The sequence below is a fragment of the Patagioenas fasciata genome, chromosome 22, assembly GCF_037038585.1.
Source record: "Patagioenas fasciata isolate bPatFas1 chromosome 22, bPatFas1.hap1, whole genome shotgun sequence".
Lineage (NCBI taxonomy): Eukaryota > Metazoa > Chordata > Aves > Columbiformes > Columbidae > Patagioenas > Patagioenas fasciata.
The window spans coordinates 2,721,514-2,744,178 of NC_092541.1; the positions used below are offsets into that span (position 1 = coordinate 2,721,514).

Genomic DNA, 22,665 nt, shown 5'->3' on the forward strand with positions numbered 1-22,665 from the left:
CGGGGGGGCACCCTGGGCACCCGCCCGGCGCACCCCGGCGTGCGAGACCGGGCTGGAGGGGTTCAGGATGCGCCTCCCCCCGGGGGACTCAACTGGTTCCCACCCGAGTCAACCCCTACCCCCGCGGCACCCTCCTGCACCCCCATCCCGAGCAGCACAAGGGTGGGGGTCGGGGCGCCGGACGCCTGGGTCCTTTGCCAGAGACAGAGCCGGAGAGCCGGAGCGTGGAAAACACGCGGTGTTTATTCCAGTACAAAACCCCAACCCACAGCCCTGCAGCCTCTTCACAGCACAAACGCTCCCCTCGCCGTGGGGGGGGACGCCCCTCGCCCCCAGCCGCAGCACCCCCGGGGCCACCCCGCTCCCGGGGTTCCCCCGCTCCCCTCCACCCCCCGCAGCCGCCCCCGCCGTGTCTCGGTGTGGGGGACACCCGGGGCCCCCGGCCGGGCCGGTTCCTCCCTGCCCCGGGGGGGCGGCTCGGGGGTGGGAGCCGCGGCGGTTCGGGGCGCGGGGCCGGGATCCCCACACCGCAGCAGGCTGGACTGGTTTCGGCGGGTGGGAGCCGGGCTCCGTCCTTCCCCACCCGGTTTTACAGCCTCCGTTGCCCCATCGCGGCAGGCAGGGCCCCCGGGGGTGCGGGGGCAGAGCACACCTGCGGCCTCTCCTCGCAGCCCCCCAGTGCTAAGCGGGGCGGCGGGCAGCTCGGTGAGGCTGAGCCCCCGGGCCCGGTATCACCACGGGACCCTTTGCTCAGTGCTTCCCCCACCAGCCCACCTTTGGGGTGTCCCCCCGGTGGGACCCCCCTAAACCTGCCCCGGTGGCTGCAGCACAGGGGACCCCGACACACCACAGCCCCCAGTTGCTGCCAAAGCCGGGCTGGGCTACCAAAATCTTTTGGGCCACCAGTGTGATGCTGCGGCACCCTGAGGATGGTCCTGAGCCCCCTGGGGTCCCCTCGGGAGACAAAATCCCAGCTGGGGGCACCAAGGAGGAATTTTGTGCTGGAAAAGGCAAATGCCGGAGTCGGGGACGTCCTTCGAGAGCTGCGGGCAGCCCAGGTCACCCGAGTCCTGCGGAGGGACGGTGGCGGCTGTGCTGCGGCTGGGGACAGGTCCCCGCGGACCCCCCCAGTGAGACTTCACCTCGTGCTGGGTTTCTCCAGCCCCACAGCTCATCCCCAGCCCCACGGCACAGCGGGGCTGCCATCAGCCCTCCCGCACCAATGGGGTCAGAGACAAGGATGGGGATGGGGACGGAGACAAGGATGGGGACAGGGATGGGACCCTGCGAGAGGTGCTGGCCCCCTCCCCATCCAAAAGGCCTGTGGCCACAGTTGAGATGCCCACTCTGCCCGAGTGGCAAAGCCTGGCTTCACCTTAATAAAATAATAATAATAATAATTAATAATAATAATAATTAATAATAATAATAATAAAACAATCAAAAGCAAAGGTCTCGGGGTGCCCTCTGGGCACAGACCCCACTTGACTTCACCTCCACCCCTTCCCCCCAGACCCTGGGGTGCTCCGAGCCCGGGCAGCCCCCACAGCCCCAGGCACGGGCCCCCCAGAACCCCCAGGAGGGGCTCATGCTGAGATATCAGCCCCCCCAAATCTCCCCCCTACACAGATTCCCAACTGGTGTGAACTGGTGCTGGCTGGGGGGCAGAGCCGGGGCAGCCCCAGGTGCCCCGAGCAGCCTGTGAGCCCCATCCCACCCAGCCCCACCATTGCCTCCCAACACCCCCCCCCCGGTCCCAGGTTCAGCGTCTCCTTCTGTGTCCAAGGGGTTCTATCAAAATCGGGAGGATAAGACCCAAAAGGTCCAAAAACCAAGTATTTTGTGGACTGCTAGCCAGGGGGGAAGGACAGATATGGGGTCCCCTTGTGGAAGTGGGGGTGGCCCCAGGGGAGGAAAGATACGGGGTCCCTGATAGCAGATGTCCTGGGGTGTCCCCAGGAAATCCAGAGACCTGGGAAGGGACAGCTATGGGGTCCCCGGGGGGACAGGCAGCATGCACGGGGAGACAACAGGTCCCCTGGAGATATAGGATCCCGGGGAGGGTCGGCTATGGGGCTTTGGGGGGACAGGCAGCATGCACGGGGGGACAACTGGGATCCCCTGGAGATACGGGGTCCCCAAGGGACCTGCAGCACACACAGGGGGGTGGCTGCGGTCCCCAAGGGGGTCCCCAGGAGCCAGGCATGCCCGGGGGATCCCCTGCAGTGGCGGGTGCCGGGGGGGCAGGCGGGGGTCGCGGGGCGGCGCGGCCGTGCCAGGCTGGAGGAATGCGGCCGTCCCGGCTCTCCCGGGACCGCGGCCGCCCCGTCTGCCCCCGCCCGGGGCCGCGGCGCTGGGTGTGGGAAAGCTGCAGGTGTGCGCTTGGGCAACCGCCCGCCGCCGCACCACGCGCCCGCCGCGGCCCCCACGCCCCCCCAGCAAGAAGGGTTTATTTTTTTCCCCAATTTAGCCTCGGTTTGGGCCAAAAAATGAGTTTGTGCACCCAAACCCACAGCCAAAGCAGGGCGCCAGGGGATGTGGGACCCCCACCAGCCCAGCATCCCCAGCCAGGGCAGGGGGCCACGGGCACCCCCAGGCTCCTGTGTGCACCCCTGGGGGTGCCAAACCTCATGGGTGCTGAAAAAGTGTGGCTGTCACGGGGGGTGCTGAGCCCGGGACGCCAAGGGTTTGGGGGGGGCACAGGGAGGAGGCCGGGGGGCTGCGGCCGCCCTCCCCGAGCGAAGGCTCCCGGGTTTCTCCTCTCTCCCTCTCTCCTTCGCCTTCCTCCCCTCCAGGGCTGGACGTGCCTGGGCAGCGCCGGCTCCTTCGGCGCCCATTGATGTTCCTCCCAACCAGCCGCGCCGCTGCCAGCAGCCTCCCGAGAAAAATGATTTGGGAAGCCGGGGGAGGATGGGGGGGGAGGACCGGGGCGGGAGAGCGGGAGCGGGACAAGTGAAACCGCCGCGGGGCAGCTCCGGCGCTCCCCAGCCGGCCCCCGCACGCGTGTGTCCCCCCCCTCACTTTGAGCACAAGGTGTTGAGCACAAGGTGCCAGCCCTGTGCCCCCCACCCCGACACCCTTCCGAGACCGGCCCCGAAGGGTGCCCCCGCCCAGGGTCCTCCCCGCCTCCATCCGCGCCCCCCCCGGGGCTCAGCATCTCAGTTTGTGGGGGCAGCGTTCCCCCCCTCGGGCTCCCTCTTGCCTCCCTTGCCGGCCGACGGGTCCCCGGCGCCCTTGCCCTCGGGTTCGCCCCCATCCTTGCCCCCGTCGTGCGTCTTCATGTGCTTGCCCAGGTGGTCGCTACGCATGAAGACGCGGCCGCAGACGGGGCAGGAGAACTTCTTGGCGCCCGTGTGGGTCTGGAGGTGCCGCTGCAGCTCGTCGGAGCGGGTGAAGCGCTTGCCGCAGAACAGCCAGTTGCAGACGAAGGGCCGGTCCCCGCTGTGCCAGCGCAGGTGGGCTTTCAGGTGGGACGTCTTGGCGTACGCCTTCCCGCAGCCCGGGATGTGGCAGTTGTGCAGGTGCTTGCGCTTCACCCCCTCGGGGCAGGGACCCCCCCTTTCTGCCTCCTGGCAGTTGGGGCAGCGACACGCCGCCTGCCCCCCGCCCCGCGGAACCGCACGACGGGTGCCCTTGGGCCGCCCGCCGCCCTCCGCCTCCGGCCCCCGCGGCTCGGGGGGGCCCTCCAGCGCTTTCGCCCCCTCTGCTCCCAGCAGGTGCTGGGTGGGGGGGGGCAGCAGGTGGGCGGGGGGGGCGCAAAGCTGGTGCTCCCCCCCACCGTACCCCCCCAGGGCCGGCGGCAGCCCGGGGTGCCCGGGCACCTGCAGCCCCCCGCCCTGCCCGGGGGGCAGCTCCATCCAGCTGGCTCCGCCATGGAGGTCCCACCAATTGACGCCTCCCTCTTCGCCGGGGGGGCCGGGATGCGGGGGCCGAAACCAAGGCTCGTAGGGATGCGCCATGTCCGGGGGGGCCGGCAGCAGCTTGGTGTAGGCGCCAGCAGGGCCGTCGGCGGGCAGGTCTAACCGCGGGGGGCCATGGGGCTCGTAGGTGCCGGGGGTGGCGAAGGTGGCGTCGGGACCCGCCAGCGGCAGCTCCGGGGGGGGCAGCGGGGAGGCGAAGTCGGCGGCACCCGCCGCGGTGCTGCCGTGGGGCTGGAAGGGCTGGAGCGGCTGCAGGTCCAGGGGGGCCGGGGAGGCGCGGGGTGCGTCGGAGGGCTGGGTCCCCAGGGAGCCGCAGACCGCTGTCAGCATTGCCGAGCGGCGCGGGGCGGAGGCGCAGACAGACCTGCGGGGCCAAGGAGGGGCGAGCGGGGAGAGAAGAGCTGTGAGAAGGGGGGGGTCACACCTCCGAATCCCCCTGCCCCTGTCCCCACCGGCGCAGGGAGGGGTTTAGCACCGGTAACGGTACCAGAAACAATTTCCACCCCACGCCAACGTGGTCCCACTGTGGCACATGTGACAGAGTCCCCAGCACCCATCACCCTGTCACCCGCGATTTGGGGGACATCCCTGCCCCGCCAAGGTGGTTTCTCTGCTCTGCAGCCCACGGTGACACCAGGACGGTGGTGCCAGGCAGGGGACACCCCGTAGCACCCACCCCTGTGGACCTGGTGCCAGTAGGTCACATCTGTGGCCCAACGGAGTCGGCGTCTAATTCCAAAATCTAAGGAAGCGACCAGCATCTGCCTCGTCACCTCCCCAGCTGTGTCCCTCCAACACAGCAAGAGTCCCCAAGGGGACACGGGTGTCACCTCCAAGGCCCTGTCCTAACCACAGGGGGACACAGCACCCACAAGGTCACCCCAGTTCTCCCACACCCCAGCCAGGCTGGGAAACCATCGTTCCTGTCTCTGCTCCTGCCCCCAGCAGGGAGCCCCCAGGAGGAAAACACACCCCGGGGGGGCTGCCCCCCCGGGCTGGCAGAGGAGCGGGATGGGCTCGGGGAGGCAGCGGAGCCCGGGGCCGAGCCACCGGCAGCCCTTTGAAGCCGATCTCTGGGCTGCCTGCGCCCGCAGCCCCGGCCCCCCGGGGCACCCGCTGCACCCCCGGCCCTCCAGGCACCTGCTGCCTCCCCGGCACGGCGGCCGTGACTCACCGGGAGCTTTGCAAACCCCACTGGGGACGGGCCCCACCCCGGTGTTGAAATCCACCTGCCGCCACCGGCTCCCGCCCCCCGACTTCCCACTGGCGCCGCGGTGGGGGGCGGCTGAGACCCTCCTCCCCGCAGACCCCCGCTGTCCCCTCTTGCCACCATCAGCCTCTCCCAGACACCCCCAGCGATGGGGACAGACCCCCAGGGAGACACCCGGGGGGTGCTGAAGCTTTTAGGGTGGGGGATACCCTGCACAAAGGGGCCAGACCCCCAGACCCCTCCGATTCCCAGCACTATGAGCCTGGGGCAGTGAGGGGGTGCCTAATGATGAAGACCCCCTCCCATTTACACGGAGACTCTGTTTTCTCCTGCCAGGTGGCACCAGGGAGGGCAGGGGGACCTTAAGGTATGGGGTAGGAGTTGGGGAGTGCCAAAACCCCCCAATAGGACCCACCTCCACCCACAATACCAACACCTGGGGGCTTTGGCCTCGAGCTGGTGCTGGGGTGGTCATGGGTGGGATGAGCCCCCCAGGACCAGCAACCTGAGCGGGTTTTGGGGTGCTGCTCCTCGTGGGGGGGGACTCAGCTGTGCCCACTCCAATCCTGGGAGGGGGTTGGCACCAATTTCAGGGCTGTCTCTTTGGGACTGTCTCTGCCTCTTGGGGATGCCAGTGGGGCAGGTGACAGCTGGTACCGAGGTGGGGGTCACGGCTCCCAATCCAGGACTGGTCCTCAGTATCCTGAGCCCCCCTAGACTGCTTCATGTGCCAAATTTGGGCCGCGACCATGAAACCCCACCATGCTGGCTTTTTGTGGGGCTATGCAGTGGCAGCCAGCACCACACAGGACTCCCCAGATCTGGGGATGGAGGGAACATCACATGGATGTTCCCCAGCCCCCCAGTCCCAACGGGAGGAGCAGGGACCCTCCATGGGGTCCCAGGCAGGCCCCACCTGACGCAGACCCGGCGCGGCCACACCATGGCGGGCAGCGATGGCCGTGGCTCTCCCAGTGCACCCTGCTCCCAAACATCCCCCCCAGCTCGGGGGTGCCACTGGGACCGAGTCCCCAACCATGTCCTCACTGCGCACAGCCGGGTCACACCGTCCAGCTCTACAGCCCGGGAACAGGGACCAGCACAGGGTTGGGGGGCACTTGGAGGGGCACCCCCTCCCCATGACCCTGCCCAGCCACGCATGGAGACTCCCGGGGCGTTTTTCCATCCGCGGATGACGACAAAAAAATCCCCTAGCGTCCCGTCCCCCCCCACCCTGGCGGGGCTCGATGGCGACGCGTTGGCCATTTCACCGCAGGGAAACTGAGGCACCGGCGAGTGATGCGTCCCCGTGAGTCACGGTCCAGGCTGGGCAGAGGCGGCTCTGCCCGTGTCCCAGCCCAGCCGGTGCCTCGCCCCGCGGCGGGGCTGGGCGGGCAGCGCTGCCCTCGGCCCCGGCCCCGGCTCCGGCCCGACCGGGCGCGGGCAGTCCCGACGGGTGGGTCGGGAACGGCGGTCGGCGCCGGTGCTGCGCGTTTAGGGGTTGCCGTGGGTTTGGGGGGATGCCGTGGGTTCGGAGGATTGCCGTAGTTTGGGGGGGATGCCGTGGGTTGGGAGGTGATGCCGTGGGTTTGGGGCGATGCTGTGGGTTCAGGGCGATGCCGCCGACTCGCCGCGCTCGCCCCATCGCCAAGCCCACAGCAACGCTCCCCGGCGCCCGAGCGAAACTCTCCGGGCTTTGAAGCGGGGGACAACACCGGTGGCGACGCGGGGCGGCCCAGCCCGCCCAGCCCCCTGCCTCGCATCCCCACATCCCCGCACTCGGGCTTGGAACCGGCGTGGGGTCCCTGAGGGGCGTCGAGGGGGGCCCAGCCCCAGGGGAGAGGGATTCCCGCTGTAAACGGGGGGTGAGGGCAGCGCGTCGCGAAAGGCAAAGAGGCCGGGAGCCCCGGGGCTCGGTGGCCAGTGGACACGGCGGGGTGGCAAGCAAAGACTTGCCGGGGCTGGGCAGGGCCGGGCCGGTGGAGCCGCCAGCAGCACGTTCCCAGCCGCCTGTCGGGGCGGTCGCAGCTCCCTGACCCGGCCGGGAGTCCATCCCGGGGTCTGCGCCGCCGCCCACCCTCCCGCCGCTCCGGCCGTCGGGGCTCCGGGAGCGGGCACCGCCGGGGGTACGTACGGGTCTAGCGGTGGCGAGTTCCCGGTGGCTCCGTCCTCATCGGCGTGGCGTGGGCGCTGGCTCCCGAGGGGACCCCGAGGGACCCGTGCGGCTCCCCAGGGACCGGGACACCCACTGGGCCGGGCGAGCAGGAATGGCTGGGTCCCAGCCCGGCTCCCGGCTCTTCCCTCCTCCCCACCGTCCCAGCTCCACCCTCCCCGGCCCAGGTGATTTTAACCCTTGGAGGCAGAGCCTCAGCCCCGCCGCTTGACAGGAGCCTGGTCCCGGGCTCAGGATCCGGCGCATGAAAGGGGAGGGAGGGGACGGGAAGTTCGCAGCAGACACCGCAAACAGGGGGGTAATTAAAGAAGAAAGAAACAGCCGCCTCCCGCCCGCGCCCGTGGCCGCCCTCCTCCTGCCACCCTGCTGCCAAACCCCCCCGGGGACCCCCCGGCACTCGACTGAGCCCAGTCGGCTGTCCCCACACCCAGGGGTGGCACCCGGAGGTGGCCTCTGCTCCTGCCCCCAGGGATGTCACCTGTCCGGGTGGGGGGCTCGCTGCACCCCCGTTGCTGCTCAACCCCATCCCATGGGGAGAATGGGACAGGGACAGGTGCAGGGGACAAGTTTTGGGGCCAGAGCTGGACCCATAGAGCAGGATACTGGGATCCGCTGTGACCCAGATGGGTTCAGGACACCTCAGAAGGGTCCGGGAGGTCCCGGCTGAGCCCGTCCCCACTCAGCTGGGGGGTGTCAGACCCTCCCAGCTCCTGTGCCCCCATGACCACGGCTGCCAAGAGAGAGAAGCCCCGGGAACTGCCAGGCGGCAGCACCACAGCCAGAAGAGCCACTTAATCACCGAGGCGTCGTGTCCTCGTTTCCACAACCAAAATCCCCAGGCCAGTGCAGGGCTGGCTGCTGGTGGCCACAATCCATGGGGATTCTTGTGGCCACGGGGAAGCCCACCCCACTCCAAAGCCCACGAGAAAAGGTGCTGGTGCCTCTACAGAGCCCGGGCCTCGTCCAGCAGCACCGCGAGCCCCACCGGCCGGGCCCGCGCGTGGGAGCCCACATCTCCCGGCACACTTGCCAAGCGCCCGGCCGGGCGGAGGGCACGGGGAACTCCTTCGCCCTGGGGAGAACTCTCCTGGTTTTCATCATCCCAGGGATGGCTCCACAACTGCCGCCGAAACGCGGCTGGCTGTGGGGTGAGGGTGGCCCCACAACTCGGACGGGCACCAGGATGGGGACACTGGGATAGGGACACCAGGAGAGACAGGGGCGAGCTGCAGATGGGGACTTGGCTGTAAATAGACGGTGATGAACATGCGCTCTGGTGCACAAGTGCTCTGTGGGGCACGTGGGGGTTGCAGGGGGACCCCAGCCCCAGGGTCTTGCTGTTTTTGCCCCCCTGCACCTACCTGGGGGGTGCTGGGGGCCATTCCGGTGGCTGCGGGAAGGGGGATGCTCCAGCTCAGGGGTGTCCCAGCACTGGCCAGGCAGGGGTGGTGGCCCTGGGTTCCCTGGCACCCTGTCACAGCCACCAGCAACTCTGAGGGGTAGGGAGCTGTTTGCAAACTGAGTGTGCAGCTCCGGGCACCAGTGAGACCGATCCCCATCCTGATCCCAGTCCCCATCCCGTCTGTGCCACCGCAGCGAGCACGGTCCCCCCAGTGTCCCTTTCCCGTCCTTGGCTGGGGGTCCCAGGTGCTGTTGCCATGGAAGGACTGCAGACAGGAGGACATGGGACACCGCGTGCTACCTCTGGGGACAGGAACAAAGACAAGGACCTGGGGAGGCCCCGAGCTGCTCACAGCACCAGTGCCTGGCCCCAGGGCCCCCCCTGGATCCCAAAAAACGGCTCTGGGGCTGGGGGGAGAGGAGCAGCCAGGGGCAGCGGGGGCTGAGAGCCTGTGGCTGGATGGGGAGGTGACGTGGGGCCGTGGGGACAGTGGAGACCAGGGGCTCCTGGAGCCACCTAGAGCAGAGCTGGAGCCCTGGCTGGGACACATGGGGAGAAAATCGCGCCAATGCCAGAGGATTCGAGGGGGCATCTCCTCCTCACCACGGAGCGTCTGAAACCCCGAGCTGTGCCTTGAAATTACAGCTAATTACAGAGCCCATTTGCATAAATTACAAGGAGAGAGGCAAATGTCTCCAATCCCTCTCGAGTGCTCTGGCAGCAGGAGCCCCTCCAGCTGCTTTGGGGGGGACCAAGGGGCAGCCGGGGGGTCCTGGGACCCTGAGGTGGGAACAGGAGGGGTTGGTGCCCCTGACATGGGGGTTGGGGACACCCCTGTCCCCAGGGGGGAAATAGGAGTGGGGGGAGGAGGAATGGAGGGGTGGGCAGAGGAATAGAGGGACAGAGCGACGGAGGAGGAGAGGGGGCTGGAGGGACGGAGGAGGAGGGGTGTTCCCCCAGGCCCTGGAAGGATGCTGGGGACAGAGGGACAGCCCCGTCCCCTCCCCGCCCCGGGGCAGGACACTTCAAACGGCTCCTGGCGTGGGGAGCGCCGGCAATTTCCTGCGCTGCCATCGCACTAATTGGTGTCTGGGGGGGGGAGCGGGGCCAGCTGGGTGCTGGAGGCGGGCGCAGGTGTGTGTGCGTGCAGGTGTGTGCATGGGTGTGCAGGTGTGTGTGCAGGTGTGTGCATCTGTGTGTGTGTGTGCAGGTGTGTGCATGTATGTGCATCCATGTGCACCTGTGTGGGTGCAGTGTAGTGCTGCTGCATGTATGTGCAGCTGCGTGTATGCATGTGTGTGTATGCGTGCGCACTGCTGCTGCATCTGCTGCATGCATGTGCATGCATGTACATGCGTGTGCAGTGCTGCTGCATGTATGTGCATGTGTGTGCATGTGTGTGCAGTGCTGCTGAATGCGTGTGCATGGGTGTGCGTTGCTGCTGTGACATGTGCGTACATGCATGTGCATGTGTGTGCATATGTGTGCAGAGCGGCTGTGTGCATGTGCATGTGTATGCATGCATGTGCGCTGCTGCTGCATGTGTGTGCATGGGTGTGCATTGCTGCTGCATGCATGTGCATGTGTGTACATGCAGGTGCATGTGTGTGCAGTGCTGCTGCGTGCGTGTGCACACATGTCCATGTGTGTTGGTGCACGGGTGTCACGTCCACGCGTGTGCCCATGTGTGCAGGGGGTGTCCACCCCCCACGCTGCTCCAGCTCTGTGCGCGTGTGCACAGCTGCGTGCGTGTGTGTGCGCACACCCGCTGCCTGCGAGCACCCACCCACGCGTGTGGGTGCCGAGCTCCACGGGGGCGGGGTGCCCGGGAGTGGGGTGCCCGGGGGGGTCTGCGGCGGGTGCCACGGGGCTGCGCCGTCTGGGCTGCCCCAGCCCTGGGGGTTCGGCCGCGGGGCCTCAGACGGGGAGAACCGAAGCACCCGGATCCTCCCCAGAGGTTTCAGGGGTGCTGCCCCTGGCCCTGCACCCAGACACCCCCGGGCGGGTGACGCTGGGATGACACTGAAACCCCTGCAGGGAGCAGCTGGGGGGGACCCAAAGCTGGTCAGGGCTGGCGCGGTGGGGACGGTGCCAAGTGAGGCAGGGACTGGGGTGGCCCTGGGTGCTCACAGCCCCATGGAGTGGCTACAGTCCCCATGGGGGTGCCACAGTCCCCATAGAGATGTCACAGTCCCATGGGGGCGTTGCAGTCCCCATAGGGGTGTCACAGTCCCCATGGGGGTACCACAGTCCCCACAGGGATGTCACAGTCCCACGGTGGTATCACAAGCCCCATAAGGGTGGTTACAGTCCCCATAGGGGTGTCACAGTCCCCATGGGGGTACCACAGTCCCCACAGGGATGTCACAGTCCCACGGTGGTATCACAAGCCCCATAAGGGTGGTTACAGTCCCCACAGGGATGTCACAGGCCCCATACGGGTGTCACAGTCCCCATAGGGATGTCACACTCTCCATAATGGTATCACAGTCCCCATAGGGGTGTCACAGCCCCATGGGGGTAGCACAGGTCCCATAGGGATGTCACAGTCCCACGGTGGTATCACAAGCCCCATAAGGGTGGTTACAGTCCCCACAGGGATGTCACAGGCCCCATAGGGGTGTCACAGTCCCATCTGGGTGTCACAGTCCCCATAGGGCTGTCACACTCCCCATAATGGTATCACAGTCCCCATAGGGGTGTCACAGCCCCATGGGGGTATCACAGGTCCCATAGGGATGTCACAGTCCAACAGTGGTATCACAAGCCCCATAAGGGTGGTTACAGTCCCCACAGGGATGTCACAGTCCCCATAGGGGTGTCACAGCCCCATGAGGGTGTCACAGGCCCCATAGGGATGTCGCAGCCTCACTAGGGTGTCCCAGTCCCCATGGGATGGTCCCAGTCCCCATAGGGATGTCACAGCCCCATGTACCCTTGGCTGACACAGTCCTACCCCCAACCCCAAACTGTGCCATCATGGGGACGAGGGTGCAGCCCCGTGCCAGACGTCGTGGCCCCCGGGGACGCAGCGACCGCTGCGTCCCCGGGGGGCACGACGCCTGGCACGGGGCTCTCCGCCTTGTCCCCAGGCCTGGCAGAGATCTCTATCGGGATTATCGCGACGGGGCTCCCGTGCCAGGTTGTGCCGTGCCCCGAGGGAGCGTTTCTTACCGGGATCGGGAATTACCGTCAGGACTCGAGCTCTGCGCCGCGGCGAGGGAGCTGAGGGCTCGGCAGAGAGTTTTTTAAAGACAGGTTTTAATTAGTCCCGTGTAATCTCGCTGCTTATCTGTACCCAACCAGCCCGGCTGGCAGGCAATGCGTGTGGGGAAACCTGCCCGGCACGGTGGTGGGGACAGCGTTGTGCACTGGGGACAGAGGGATGCGCTGGGGATAGGGACACATGGCTGCACTGGAGATGGGACAGGTGGCTGCAGCAGGGATGGGACACACAGATGCACTGGGGACAAGGACATGCAGCTGCACAGAGGATGGGACATGTGGATGCACTGGGAATGGGACACACAGATGCACTGGGGACAGGGACAAGTGGATGCACCAGGGATGGGACACAGAGATGCACTGGGGACAAGGACATGCAGCTGCACCGGGGATGGGACACACGTCCCCACTACGTGGGCCTGTGTCCCCACGTCCTCTTGTCCCTGTGTCCCTATATCCCCAGGTCCCCATCCCAGCCTTGCTGTGCCACCCTGTGTGTCCCTGTCCCCTGGCTCACTGTGCACATCCGTGGCTCTGTGGCTCTGTCCCAACCTCACTGCATGGACCTGTGTCCCTGTGTCCCCATCCCAGCCATGCTGTGCCAGCCCAGGTCCCTGTGCCTTACCTCGCTGCACAGACCCTTGTCCCCATCCCAGCCTTGTTGTCCAACCTGTGTCTCCCTGTCTCCTGCCTCACTGCACAGACCCTTGTCCCTGTGTCCCTGTCCCGTCTCATCACACAGCCCCTTGTCCCCATGTCCCCATCCCCACCCCGCCGCACAGAGCCGTGGCCATGGGGATGTCCCTTCCCCAGGGACGGTGACAGCGATCGTGCCCACACTCGCGTCCGCACCAGGCTCACAGCCGAAAGCCGGCGTCACTGCCCGCCTGGGGAAACTGAGGCAGGGAGCGGCAGGCTGGGACTTGCTCCGGCAGCTGGAGTGGAGCCGAGGCCGCGTGGGCGCCCGGCCAAGCGCTGTCCCCGTGGGCACCGTGGCCTCTCGCCACCGCCACCCGCCCAGGGTCTCCCCGCAGGGCCACCACGGGCCCCCCGGCACGGCGGGGGTGCAGCCGGCTCCGCACCGAGCCCGCGGGGACCCCCACATCACTGTCACCTCAACAAATGGGGACCTCAGGGTGTCCCCCAGCTGTGCTGGGCTGTGGGGTCCCACTCCCGGGGTGCCGGGTCAGAAATGGGGTACAGGGAGGGTGACACCGTGGCGCAGCCGCGTCCCGCACGTGGGTGTCCCCGTGTCCCCAAAATGTGGAGGATGACGCTGGGGCGGTGCGGGGAGCGTTGGTGGCTGCGGTGGCTTTACGAGGCGGGTCCCGGGGGTGGCCATGGGTGGCCCCCACCCAGGGGATCTCCCAGGGCACCCAGCCCCGACCCTCCCCTTCCACCTGCGCCCCCTCCCATTGGGGAACAAGGACCCAGGCGTGCGGGTGCCCACCCAGCACCCGAGATGTGCCTACGGGACCCCCGCACAGGGCCGGGGGGCTCGAGGGTGGCGGTGCCAGGCGGTGAGTAAGCAGGAGCGTGGGGAGGGGGGGTAATTAAAAGGGAGGCTCTCGCCACAGCAAGTTCCCACAAATGGAGGCCCCGGGGCCACAGACACTGCACAACAAAGCACCGAGCAATTATTTGGCTCCAGTGGGAGGTGCTGGGCCCGGCGGGGGGGCTGGAGCCAGCTGGGCACCCCGGGGTCTGGCACCGGGACACGCGGGGACCCCCCCCGGCCGGGGAAGGGGCGGCTGGTGCACCCGGGGCTGCAAGGGGAGCGCGGGAGGGTGACAACCGGGACCCCAGCACCGTCCAAACACCCAGACCCTGCGCGGGGACTGGGGACCCCAAACCGTGGGGAACCCCCATTCCAGGGGGCTTGGGGTCTCTCGGGAGCGGGGGGGTGTTGGTGCCACCAGGCTTGGGGTCCCCTCAGGCCACCTCACCCCGGTTTTCACCCCCGCACGCCGGGGTGCGGGGGGGGGCAGGGGCCGGCCCACGCGTGTTTGGGGGCCCCAAGGGGACGGTGACGGGGCGGGGGGGCAGCGCCGGAGGCACCCCCGGCCCCGCGGCTGCTGGGCCCTGCCCAGAGGATCGGACGGTCCCGGCTCGGGGGTCCCAGGAGCGGCCGTTCCGGTGCCTGCAGGAAGACCCGGGACCCCCACGGGGATCCCCGGGACTCCCCGACGCCGCTGCTGTCATCAGGTGTCAACGTTTCAGACGCCCCGCCCACACACAGGCGGGTGGCCAATCACAAGCAGAATTTGGCTGCCTCCCGTCTTCTATTGTATTCTCTACGTGTCAATCAAGATAGCCGCGACCAACCGAGAGGCGGATTTTGGGTGGCTACCGCCCACGAGGAAGTCCACCTCCCCCGCATCGAAGACTTGTCAATCAATCAGCGGAAGGCGACTAATTAGGCTTGTTTCCATTAGCTAGCCGCGCTGTCAGTCAGATATCTGCCCTCCCATTGGGTCTCCGCTTCCGTCCGTCACCTCGGAGATCCGGGTCCAGTGGGGGAGCTGTCACTCCATCACGAGTCCTATTGCTCGGCGGACCTGCCCATCAAACGGCAAGCCGCGGCGGATTGGCCGGAGAACAAGAATTTCGCCGTCTGTTGGCCAGAGCGCCAGCAAGCCGGGTGCGGATTGGTGAAGAGGCTGCCGAGGGGCGGGTCATCCAGGGCGGTGCCCGGGCGGCCCCGGAGGAGGAAGATGGCGCCGTGAGAGAGTCGGAGCCGCCGCCGCCGCTCCGGCCGGTGTGTGCGGGGTCGCGGCGGCAGCGCCGGAGCGGGGGAGGCGGCGCGGGGGGGCGTCAGCACCGGGGGCGTCGGGCCCGGAAGGGGCGTGCGGCCTCCCCGGCCCGCCCTCCCCGACAGCCGGGCGGCGCTTCCGGGGCCGGGGCCCGGTCAGGGGCGGGCCCGCCGCCTCGGCCCGCCTCCCCGGGGACCGCCGCCGGGAGGGCCCGCCGGGCGGGCCGGGGGTGCCCGGGCGGTGCTGGGGGCCCCTCCGGGGTCGCCCCGCGCTCCCGAGGGTGCCCGGCGGGGCGACCCCCGGGGGGGCCCCCGGGGCGGGATGATGCTGTGAGCGGGTTGTGCGAGAAGCTGCCCCGGTGCTGGGGAGGTGGGTGCCGCTGTGGGTTTTGGGGGGGGCTGCGTGGGGAAGGGGTTCACCCCCACCCCGGTGTGGGCTCTGGGATGTGGGGAGGGATTTGGGCTGGTTCCGGGGGAGCCGTCCCGGGCTGGGGTTGCAGCGGGGGGATACGGATGGGACGCCCGGGTAGCCTCGGTAGCACGGCGGTGCGGTCCTTTCTCGCCTTATTTTGGCCGCTTCTCCTCTTCAAACTCAGCCAAAACACCAGAGAATTCCACCCCTAGCATCAGGGAAGGAGAAAACAAACCGATGCAGCGCCTGCGCTGTCATTGGAGTCAGACCCGGACCTGAAACGGCAACAACAGAAATCCTAGCCGGTTTATTCTAAGACATCGCTTGATTTCCTGCTGTTGATCTGTGAATCCGCAGGTGTTTGAGCTCCTGCCTTCCCGGCCCTGATGAACAAGTGGGACTGCTGCCATCGGTGTTTTTTCCAGGGTGACTGTGCTTTGCCTCATAATCCCGAGCATTTTTTTTCCGCAGTTGCTGAGACCTTTAATGGATTTTAGGGGACTCTGATTTACCTTCACATTCAAGGCGCTAATTAAAGCCGCAGTGACTTGGGTCAGGTGTGCCCATTGGCTTAAACAGAGCGCTGAAAAGTTCAGATCATGTTCGCCCCCCAAAAAAGGCAGGGGGTGAGGAGATGTTTCCAGTCTGTAGAGAGATGGTTTTTGTGCAATACTGCGCTTGTGACAAGTGGAGGAAGAGGAGGTGGCCAGAGAAACGTGACTTTTATGAATCAATTTGCTTTAATTACCTAAAGAGGGAGTCCTCCTTCTCTTGAGGCTGGTCTGAGGGTTTGCAGAAGGACAAATGGGGCCTGAACTGCTCAGCAAACCCTTCCTGGGGTGAGAAGAAGCGCAAACACTGAGCAGGTGATGGTTTTGTGGAGGTGAAACTGGCGCTGCTGGACTCGGGTGTGAATTGTGCAATGGAGAAACTTACAGGGGGTTTGTGCCCCAACTGCGGTGACACCGGCCTTGTCCCCTGGGCGTTATTATTTGTTGGGGCCCGCAGCACCTCCCCTGGTGTGTGTCCCTCTCTCTGGCCAGCTCAGCCTTATTCTTGTTTGCAGTGGGGGCTGGAAGGGGAGATGCAGCCGCACCAGCTCCCAGCTTTTTGGGGCAGAAAAGCTTTTCCGCACAATGCGGGTGCCGGGGATGCTGCCCTGGCTCTTCCTGGGAGTTTATGTGCTCGGTCCCTGTGAAAGAGCCTCTGTGGAGCTTTGGCAAGCCAGGCTTTGGCAAGCAGGCTCCTTGGTGACTTGGCCCGTGTCCCAATCACTTTCTTGGCAGCTTTTTGTTTGGCAAAAGCCTTTGCATTCCCAGGGAGGAGGCGCCTGGCTCGGGGGGAGCTGAGGGTGTCACCTCGGGTTTTATATGTGCATTCTCGTTACCTGGAGGACTTTCCTCTCCTGGAGTTGTACTGAGACCCAGCGATGGGTTTTTGCACCGGCCGACAATGCCTGCGCCTCCTGCGCCGTCCCCGCTCGCTGACGGTGTCCTGTGCACAACGAGGAGCCGCAGGCTCGGTTCGCGGTCTCACTGCCCCGTCTCTCTGCTTCCTCACGCAGCTCGAGGGACAGCATGGCCGCCACGGCCGCCGTCAGCCCCAGCGAGTACCTGCAGCCGGCCGCCTCCTCCGCCCAGGTGAGCGCAGGGACGTGGGACAGAGGGACATCTGCACCCAGAGCCCCGTCCAGCCTGACCTGGGATGTCTCCAGGGATGGTTCATCCACCACCTCTCTGGCCAACCTGGGCCAGGCTCTCACCACCCTCAGCATCAAAAATTTCCTTATATCTGGCCTGAATCTCCCCTTCTTTAGTTTAAAACCATCACCTCTTGTCGTATCGCAACAGGCCCTGCTGAAAATAATATTAAGGGGTGTCTCATTGGCGTGGAGTCAGTTGCTTTCAATAGTGTGTACTCGTTCCTTCGCTGACGTGATCTCTAGAGCTTTGGCATAAGCCCCTGTCTCTAACCCGTCTCCCTCCGGCTCCGCAGGACTCCCAACCGTCTCCCCTCGCCCTCCTCGCAGCCACATGTAGCAAAATCGGTCCCCCCGCCGTGGAAGCCGCCGTGACTCCTCCTGCCCCTCCCCAGCCAACGCCTCGCAAATTGGTCCCCATCAAACCCGCTCCGCTCCCCCTGGGCTCCGGGAAGAACAGTTTTGGGATCCTGTCATCGAAAGGGAACCTCTTCCAGATCCAGGGCTCTCAGGTTGGCACCTCCTACCCCGGGGGGCAGCTGGTTTTTGCCATCCAGAACCCAACTGTCATCAACAAGGGCACCCGCTCATCCACCAGCATCCAGTACCAGGCCGTGCCACAGCTCCAGGGCGGACAGACCATCCAGGTCCAGCCCAACAAGATCCAGATTATTCCAGGCACGAATCAAGCCATCCTCACCCCTTCCTCCTCCTCTCACAAGCCAGTACCCATCAAACCGGCTCCAGTGCACAAGGGTGGAGCGTCTCCAGTGCGGAGCAACGTGGTCAAGTTCCCCGGCGGCAGCAACGTGACGCTGACCCTGCCCATGAATAATCTGGTGAACGCTGGTGAGCCGGGCGCACAGGCTCAGGTCCTCGCCGAGAGCCCCACGAAACCTGGCAAAAAGACTCGGAAGAAAAGCTTGTCACCTGCCCAGGCGGTGGCAGTGGCCGAGCAGGTGGAGACGGTGTTGATCGAGACGACGGCGGAGAACATCATCCAGGCGGGCGGCAACCTGCTGATCGTGCAGGGCGCGGGGCAGCCAGCCGTGCTTCAGCAGCTGCAGGTGCTGCAGCCCAAGCAGGAGCCGCAGGTGGTGCAGATCCCACAGCAGGCCCTGCGCGTCGTCCAGGCCGCCTCCGCCACCCTCCCCACCGTCCCCCAAAAATCCTCCCAGAACTTCCAGATCCAACCGACGGAACCCACTCCCACGCAGGTACCTCCTGTGGCCGCCTGCCAGATCCCTCTGCCCTGTTTCTCTTCCCAGCTCTGACCCGGGCTTTACAAAACCAAAGTGTTTTATGAGGTGCTGAACATCCTCAGCTTGGCGTCCAGTTTAGGTATTGCTCGTGCGGATTCTCTGATGTCTAAGAAGGGTTGGGACTGCAGCTCTTCTCTCCACAGAGCTCTGTTAAGTCTCTCTTGCCAGTCACCTGCTTTTACAGGACTTGAGGGAGCATGTTGGCCTTGCGAGCTGTGCCACCAGCTCGGCTGGGATGCGCCAGCCTGCTCAGGAGCTCTGGGGGACAGAGGGACATGGGGAGCAGCACAGTCTTAATGTCACCTTTGGGAACCAGGTGTCAAAGCCTGGCCTTATCTCAGGAGGCCACAAAGGCTCTGTTGATGCTTGGGCAGCTTCTCCTGCTCCGTGGCTTGTCCCAGATCCCTGGGGTGTGTAGTGGGGGTGACGATGGCGCTAGAGGGGACTCACTCCTCTTCTCTCCTCCTGCCAGCTCTACTTCAAAACGCTGTCGGGGGAGCTGCAGACTGTGCTGCTCCAGGAAACCCCGGCCATGACGGTGGCTCCATCTGGAACCTCTTGCAGCAGCCCCGTGTCCCGCAGCGTTGGGAGCGGGGGCAGGAAACCGCCTGCACGCAAGGAACGTCCCCTGCCAAAAATCGCCCCCGCTGGGGGCATCATCAGCCTGAATGCGGCGCAGCTGGCGGCGGCAGCGCAGGCCATGCAGACCATCAACATCAACGGCGTGCAGGTCCAGGGCGTCCCTGTCACCATCACCAACAGCGGAGGTGAGCGCATCCTGCTCTGCAGCAGGGGGGACAGCGGGACATAGGCAGGTCCCTGATTTGGGGACAAAATCCCTCTGGCCCTGCTGGTAACAGGTTTTTGTGGTGAGGATGTTGCAAGTTTGTCAGCAGATCCCTGAGACCTTGAGGCTGAGAGTTGCTGACTGAAATTAGAGAATCATTGAGGTCAGAAAAGACCCTTAGACCATCAAATCCAACCATTCCCCCACCCCTGCCACTGACCCATATCCCTGAGAACCTCATCTCTGGGTCTGTCCAGCCCTCCAGGGATGGTGACTCCACCACTGCCCTGGGCAGCCTGTTCCAATGCCCGACAGCCCTTTGGGGAAGAAATTATGCCAAATTTCCAACCTCAACCTCCCCTGGCACAACTTGAGGCCATTTCCACTCTTTTCTGTAGAGCTGGACGCGGCGGGGCAGAGGGGTGTGCTGCGCTGGGGTTTTCCCTCGTGCAGATCCCACAGCCCAGTTGTGGGGCTGGGACATCTCCCAGCGTCCGTGGGGTGCGGTGGCCACTGGTTTGGGCTCCCAGTAGCCGAGTCAGGAGACGTGTGATCACACATGCACAGGCTCTGTGCTCCTTCAAGCCCCAGTGAGGGATCAGCATTCCCCAGGAGTTAGCCCATCACCTCCCAGGGACAAGTGTCTTAAGCCAAAAGTCCCCAGACGTGGCGCTGGCCAGTGGCTGGAGTGGTCTGGGAGCCGCAGACAGCCCTGGAGCGTGTCTGTCCCCGCTGCCAGGAGGGACACGTCCCAGCAGCCACTCCACCCTCACCTCCTGCGTGGCAAACCGTCCCCAGCCCCGTCCTGGTGCCACCAGCGAGCCGAGGTGTCTGCGGGAGCTTTATCTGCTCCCCGATCCAGACAGACCTGCTGCCGCGCGGCGGTTTGTCCCTCGGCAGGAGCCCTGGCTGGGATTTGCAGTTGGAAGCTGTTCTCTGTCCTTCACTAAATGCTGTCAGCACAAAAACCCTGGCCCGGCGTGGTTTTGCGCTCCGCAGCGGCCACCCGCCTCGCCGGGGAGGCTTTTACGGGGGTTTTAATTGCCACTCTGCCTGTAAATGTGGGAGCAGCTGCGAGATGCCACAGGCAGATGTTGCTGCCGCCTGCGCCGCTGCCCGCGCCGGGCTGGGGGATGCCGAACGGGACCGGTAGGACCTGCTGGCTGCTGCCCGGGGCTGAAATGAGTTGAGTCGGGGCTCAGCCGGGACGTGCTAGTGGCCACATGTCCCTCAGTGCCACCAAAGAGCTGTCTTGGCCTGTGCCTTCGCAGCAGCACGTGCGCTCTGCCCATGCCCCCAGTCGCATCCCCCCACTCTGCGCTCGCCCCTTCCTCACCGCCACATCCCGCTCCTCCTCCTCGCTGCCCGCAGAGCAGCGATCCCGCTCGCTGACGCCGTCTTCTTCTTTCCAGCCCCCGGCGCGGCCGCCGCCGCAGTGAGCGCCCGCGCGTGGAGCAGCCCGTAGGGCCCCCCGGGGTAAGTCCCGTTTTTTTGATCAATATATTGCACGTTTTTTCAAAGTTTCTTTTTTGTTTCCTCTTTGGTCGTTTTCCCCACCCCGAAGGGTCAAACCGAAAACTTTGAAAAACCGCACAGTATATTCAGAAAAAAGGGACTTACCGGCCCCGCGTGGGGACCAGCACGTGGTGGCAGGGGGGCCAGGGTGGTGCTGCATGCGGGGCTGGGGGGTCAAGCTCCGGGGTGTCCCCTCCCGTGAACGGGGGGGTCTCCCCTCCCTGCAGCCACCTCTGCAGGGTTTTGACACAGAGGGTCAGAGCCTGACCACCCCTCCTTTTAATTCCCCCCCAGGGCAGCAGCAGCTGACGGTGCAGAACGTGTCCGGCAACAACGTGACCATCAGCGGGCTGAGCCCCACGCAGATTCAGCTGCAGATGGAGCAGGCGCTGGCCGGGGAGCTGCAGCCGGGGGAGAAGCGGCGGCGGATGGCGTGTACCTGCCCCAACTGCAAGGACGGGGACAAGCGGTGAGCACCGAGAGGCACAGGGCCACCCCGTGTCACCCACACCCATCCCCGAGGCTTAACGGTGGCTTTTCTCACCAGGCCGGGAGACCCGGGGAAGAAGAAGCACATTTGTCACATCCTGGAGTGCGGGAGGACGTTCCGCAAGACGTCACTGCTGCGCGCCCACGTGCGTCTGCACACAGGGGAGCGGCCCTTCGTCTGCAACTGGGTGCTCTGCGGGAAGCGCTTCACGCGCAGCGACGAGCTGCAGCGGCACGCGCGCACGCACACAGGTCTGTGGCCTCGGCCATGCGTCGTGACGGGGCCCCCAAATCATGACAGAGCCCCCGAGTTGCGACAGGGCCCCCGAATCGTGACCCAGTCCCTGAATGGTGACCTGGTCCTTGATAAATCGCAACAGGGCCCTCACATTGCAACCTGCCCACCAGAATCGTGACCCAGCCCCTAAATTGTGACCCAGCCCCTAAATTGTGACCCAGCCCCTAAATCGTGACCCAGTCCCCACATCGCGATGTGGCCCCTGAATCACAACCCAGCCCCTAAATCATGACCCAGCCACTAAATCGTAACCCAGCCCCCAAATGACAAATCAGTCACCAAATCATGACCCAGCCCCCAAATCGTGATTTGGCCCCTGATTGCGACACAGCCTTCACGGGGTCCTGAACCCCCCCCGAACCGCTGACTGGGATGATCGTGGGCCAGTGCCTTGTCCCTGTGATTTGCTGGGGTTACTGGGAGGGACTGGAGAATGTAGGGGGCTCTCTGCACCCTTGGGTGATGCTGGGGACAGAGGTGTCACAGAGAGGGGCTGGGGCAAGGGGAGTGTCACTGCCACCCTGGAGATCCCCGCTATCCTATTCTGGCTGATTTTAGGACCGCAGGGACACAAGTGGGCAGGTGACGGTGTCACCAGGGTGGTGACACGCTGGCTGCCACCCACTGACCCCACTCTCCCCCGCAGGTGACAAGCGCTTCGAGTGCGTGCAGTGCCAGAAACGCTTCATGCGCAGCGACCACCTCACCAAGCACTACAAAACCCACCTGGTCACCAAGAACTTGTAGGGCTGCCCCACAGTGCCCCACACCTCCCGACCACGTGGACAGACCCTCCCGGGACACCAGCGTCCCCACCGCGGAGAGGGGACATCCTGCCCGTCCTGTGACGCCGCTGGAGACCCCCGAGCAGAACCAGCCCCTTGTGAAGGGCGCGAGGGACCGAGCGTCCCCGCGGGTCCCCGAGCCCGGTGACACGTCTAACGGCCGGGGAGGGGACGGCGCGTTCCGGGCCGGGAGAAGCTCCGCAGCACATTCCTACTTTATATTTAAAGTCTATAAATAGCTATAAATACTGATATCGCCCCTTTGGAAAGTCCCTTTTTCTATGAGATCGTTGCCTTACGCCCCCGCTCCGAGTTGCTTTTCTTCGTCTTTATTTAATTTTCCTTAAAAACGCCGCCCATCTCGCCCCCTTTTCTCCCCGCATTTCTTCTCCAGCTTTTGTTTCTCTCTGATTTCTTCCTCCCCGCTTTCCCATTTCTAAGTGATGTGGCGTTTCCTTTCAGAATTTTGGGGCTCCAGCTCCTTTCCCTACCCCCTGTACAGTGTACATTGTATCATAGATTATATCGCTTTTGTGTTTACTACATGTTTAAAAGGAAAAAAAAAAAACATATGGCGTGTTATTTTTGAGCTTTTAAATTAAACAAATCCACTTTATTTTTTAGTTGTAACCTCCCGAGGTTGTTTTCTGCATTTCCTGACTTGATTATTTTTATTTTCGACTTTATTCCCTGTAACCGCTCAGCTGGTTTGGACCCAGCTAGGAGGTTTATTTGC

The 22,665-nt window shown here is 65.1% G+C and overlaps 2 protein-coding genes across 3 annotated transcripts; one reads left to right on the top strand and one right to left on the bottom strand.

The window, feature by feature from the left end:
• Nucleotides 1-3,123: 3,123 nt before the first annotated feature.
• Nucleotides 3,124-7,373, bottom strand: SP6 (Sp6 transcription factor). The gene is made up of 2 exons (XM_065856470.2): nt 7,265-7,373; nt 3,124-4,284 (listed from the first exon to the last, which is right to left on the bottom strand). Exon 2 carries the CDS (start codon nt 4,248-4,250, stop codon nt 3,159-3,161), a length of 1,092 nt encoding a protein of 363 aa, XP_065712542.1. The 5' UTR covers nt 4,251-4,284; nt 7,265-7,373; the 3' UTR covers nt 3,124-3,158.
• A 7,178-nt stretch (nt 7,374-14,551) lies between these two features.
• Nucleotides 14,552-22,545, top strand: SP2 (Sp2 transcription factor). Of its 2 annotated transcripts, none has more exons than XM_065856401.2 (7): nt 14,552-14,688; nt 16,659-16,734; nt 17,090-18,010; nt 18,528-18,822; nt 20,652-20,826; nt 20,905-21,098; nt 21,791-22,545. In XM_065856401.2, the coding sequence occupies exons 2-7, from the start codon at nt 16,672-16,674 to the stop codon at nt 21,889-21,891; spliced, it is 1,749 nt and encodes a 582-aa protein (XP_065712473.2). In that variant the 5' UTR covers nt 14,552-14,688; nt 16,659-16,671; the 3' UTR covers nt 21,892-22,545. The 2 variants fall into 2 exon arrangements, with proteins under 2 accessions (XP_065712473.2, XP_065712474.2); XM_065856402.2 differs by lacking the exon at nt 14,552-14,688 and adding an exon at nt 14,896-15,052.
• Nucleotides 22,546-22,665: the final 120 nt, after the last annotated feature.

What these genes read in the sequence shown, in the direction of transcription:
- SP6 (XM_065856470.2), bottom strand. Translation starts at nt 4,250, where the DNA reads ATGCTGACAGCGGTCTGCGGCTCCCTGGGGACCCAGCCCTCCGACGCA.
- SP2 (XM_065856401.2), top strand. Translation starts at nt 16,672, where the DNA reads ATGGCCGCCACGGCCGCCGTCAGCCCCAGCGAGTACCTGCAGCCGGCC. An exon ending in CGGCCGCCTCCTCCGCCCAG is followed by an intron (nt 16,735 to 17,089) that starts GTGAGCGCAGGG and finishes CCGGCTCCGCAG; the next exon opens with GACTCCCAACCGTCTCCCCT. An exon ending in GCACGCGCGCACGCACACAG is followed by an intron (nt 21,099 to 21,790) that starts GTCTGTGGCCTC and finishes TCTCCCCCGCAG; the next exon opens with GTGACAAGCGCTTCGAGTGC.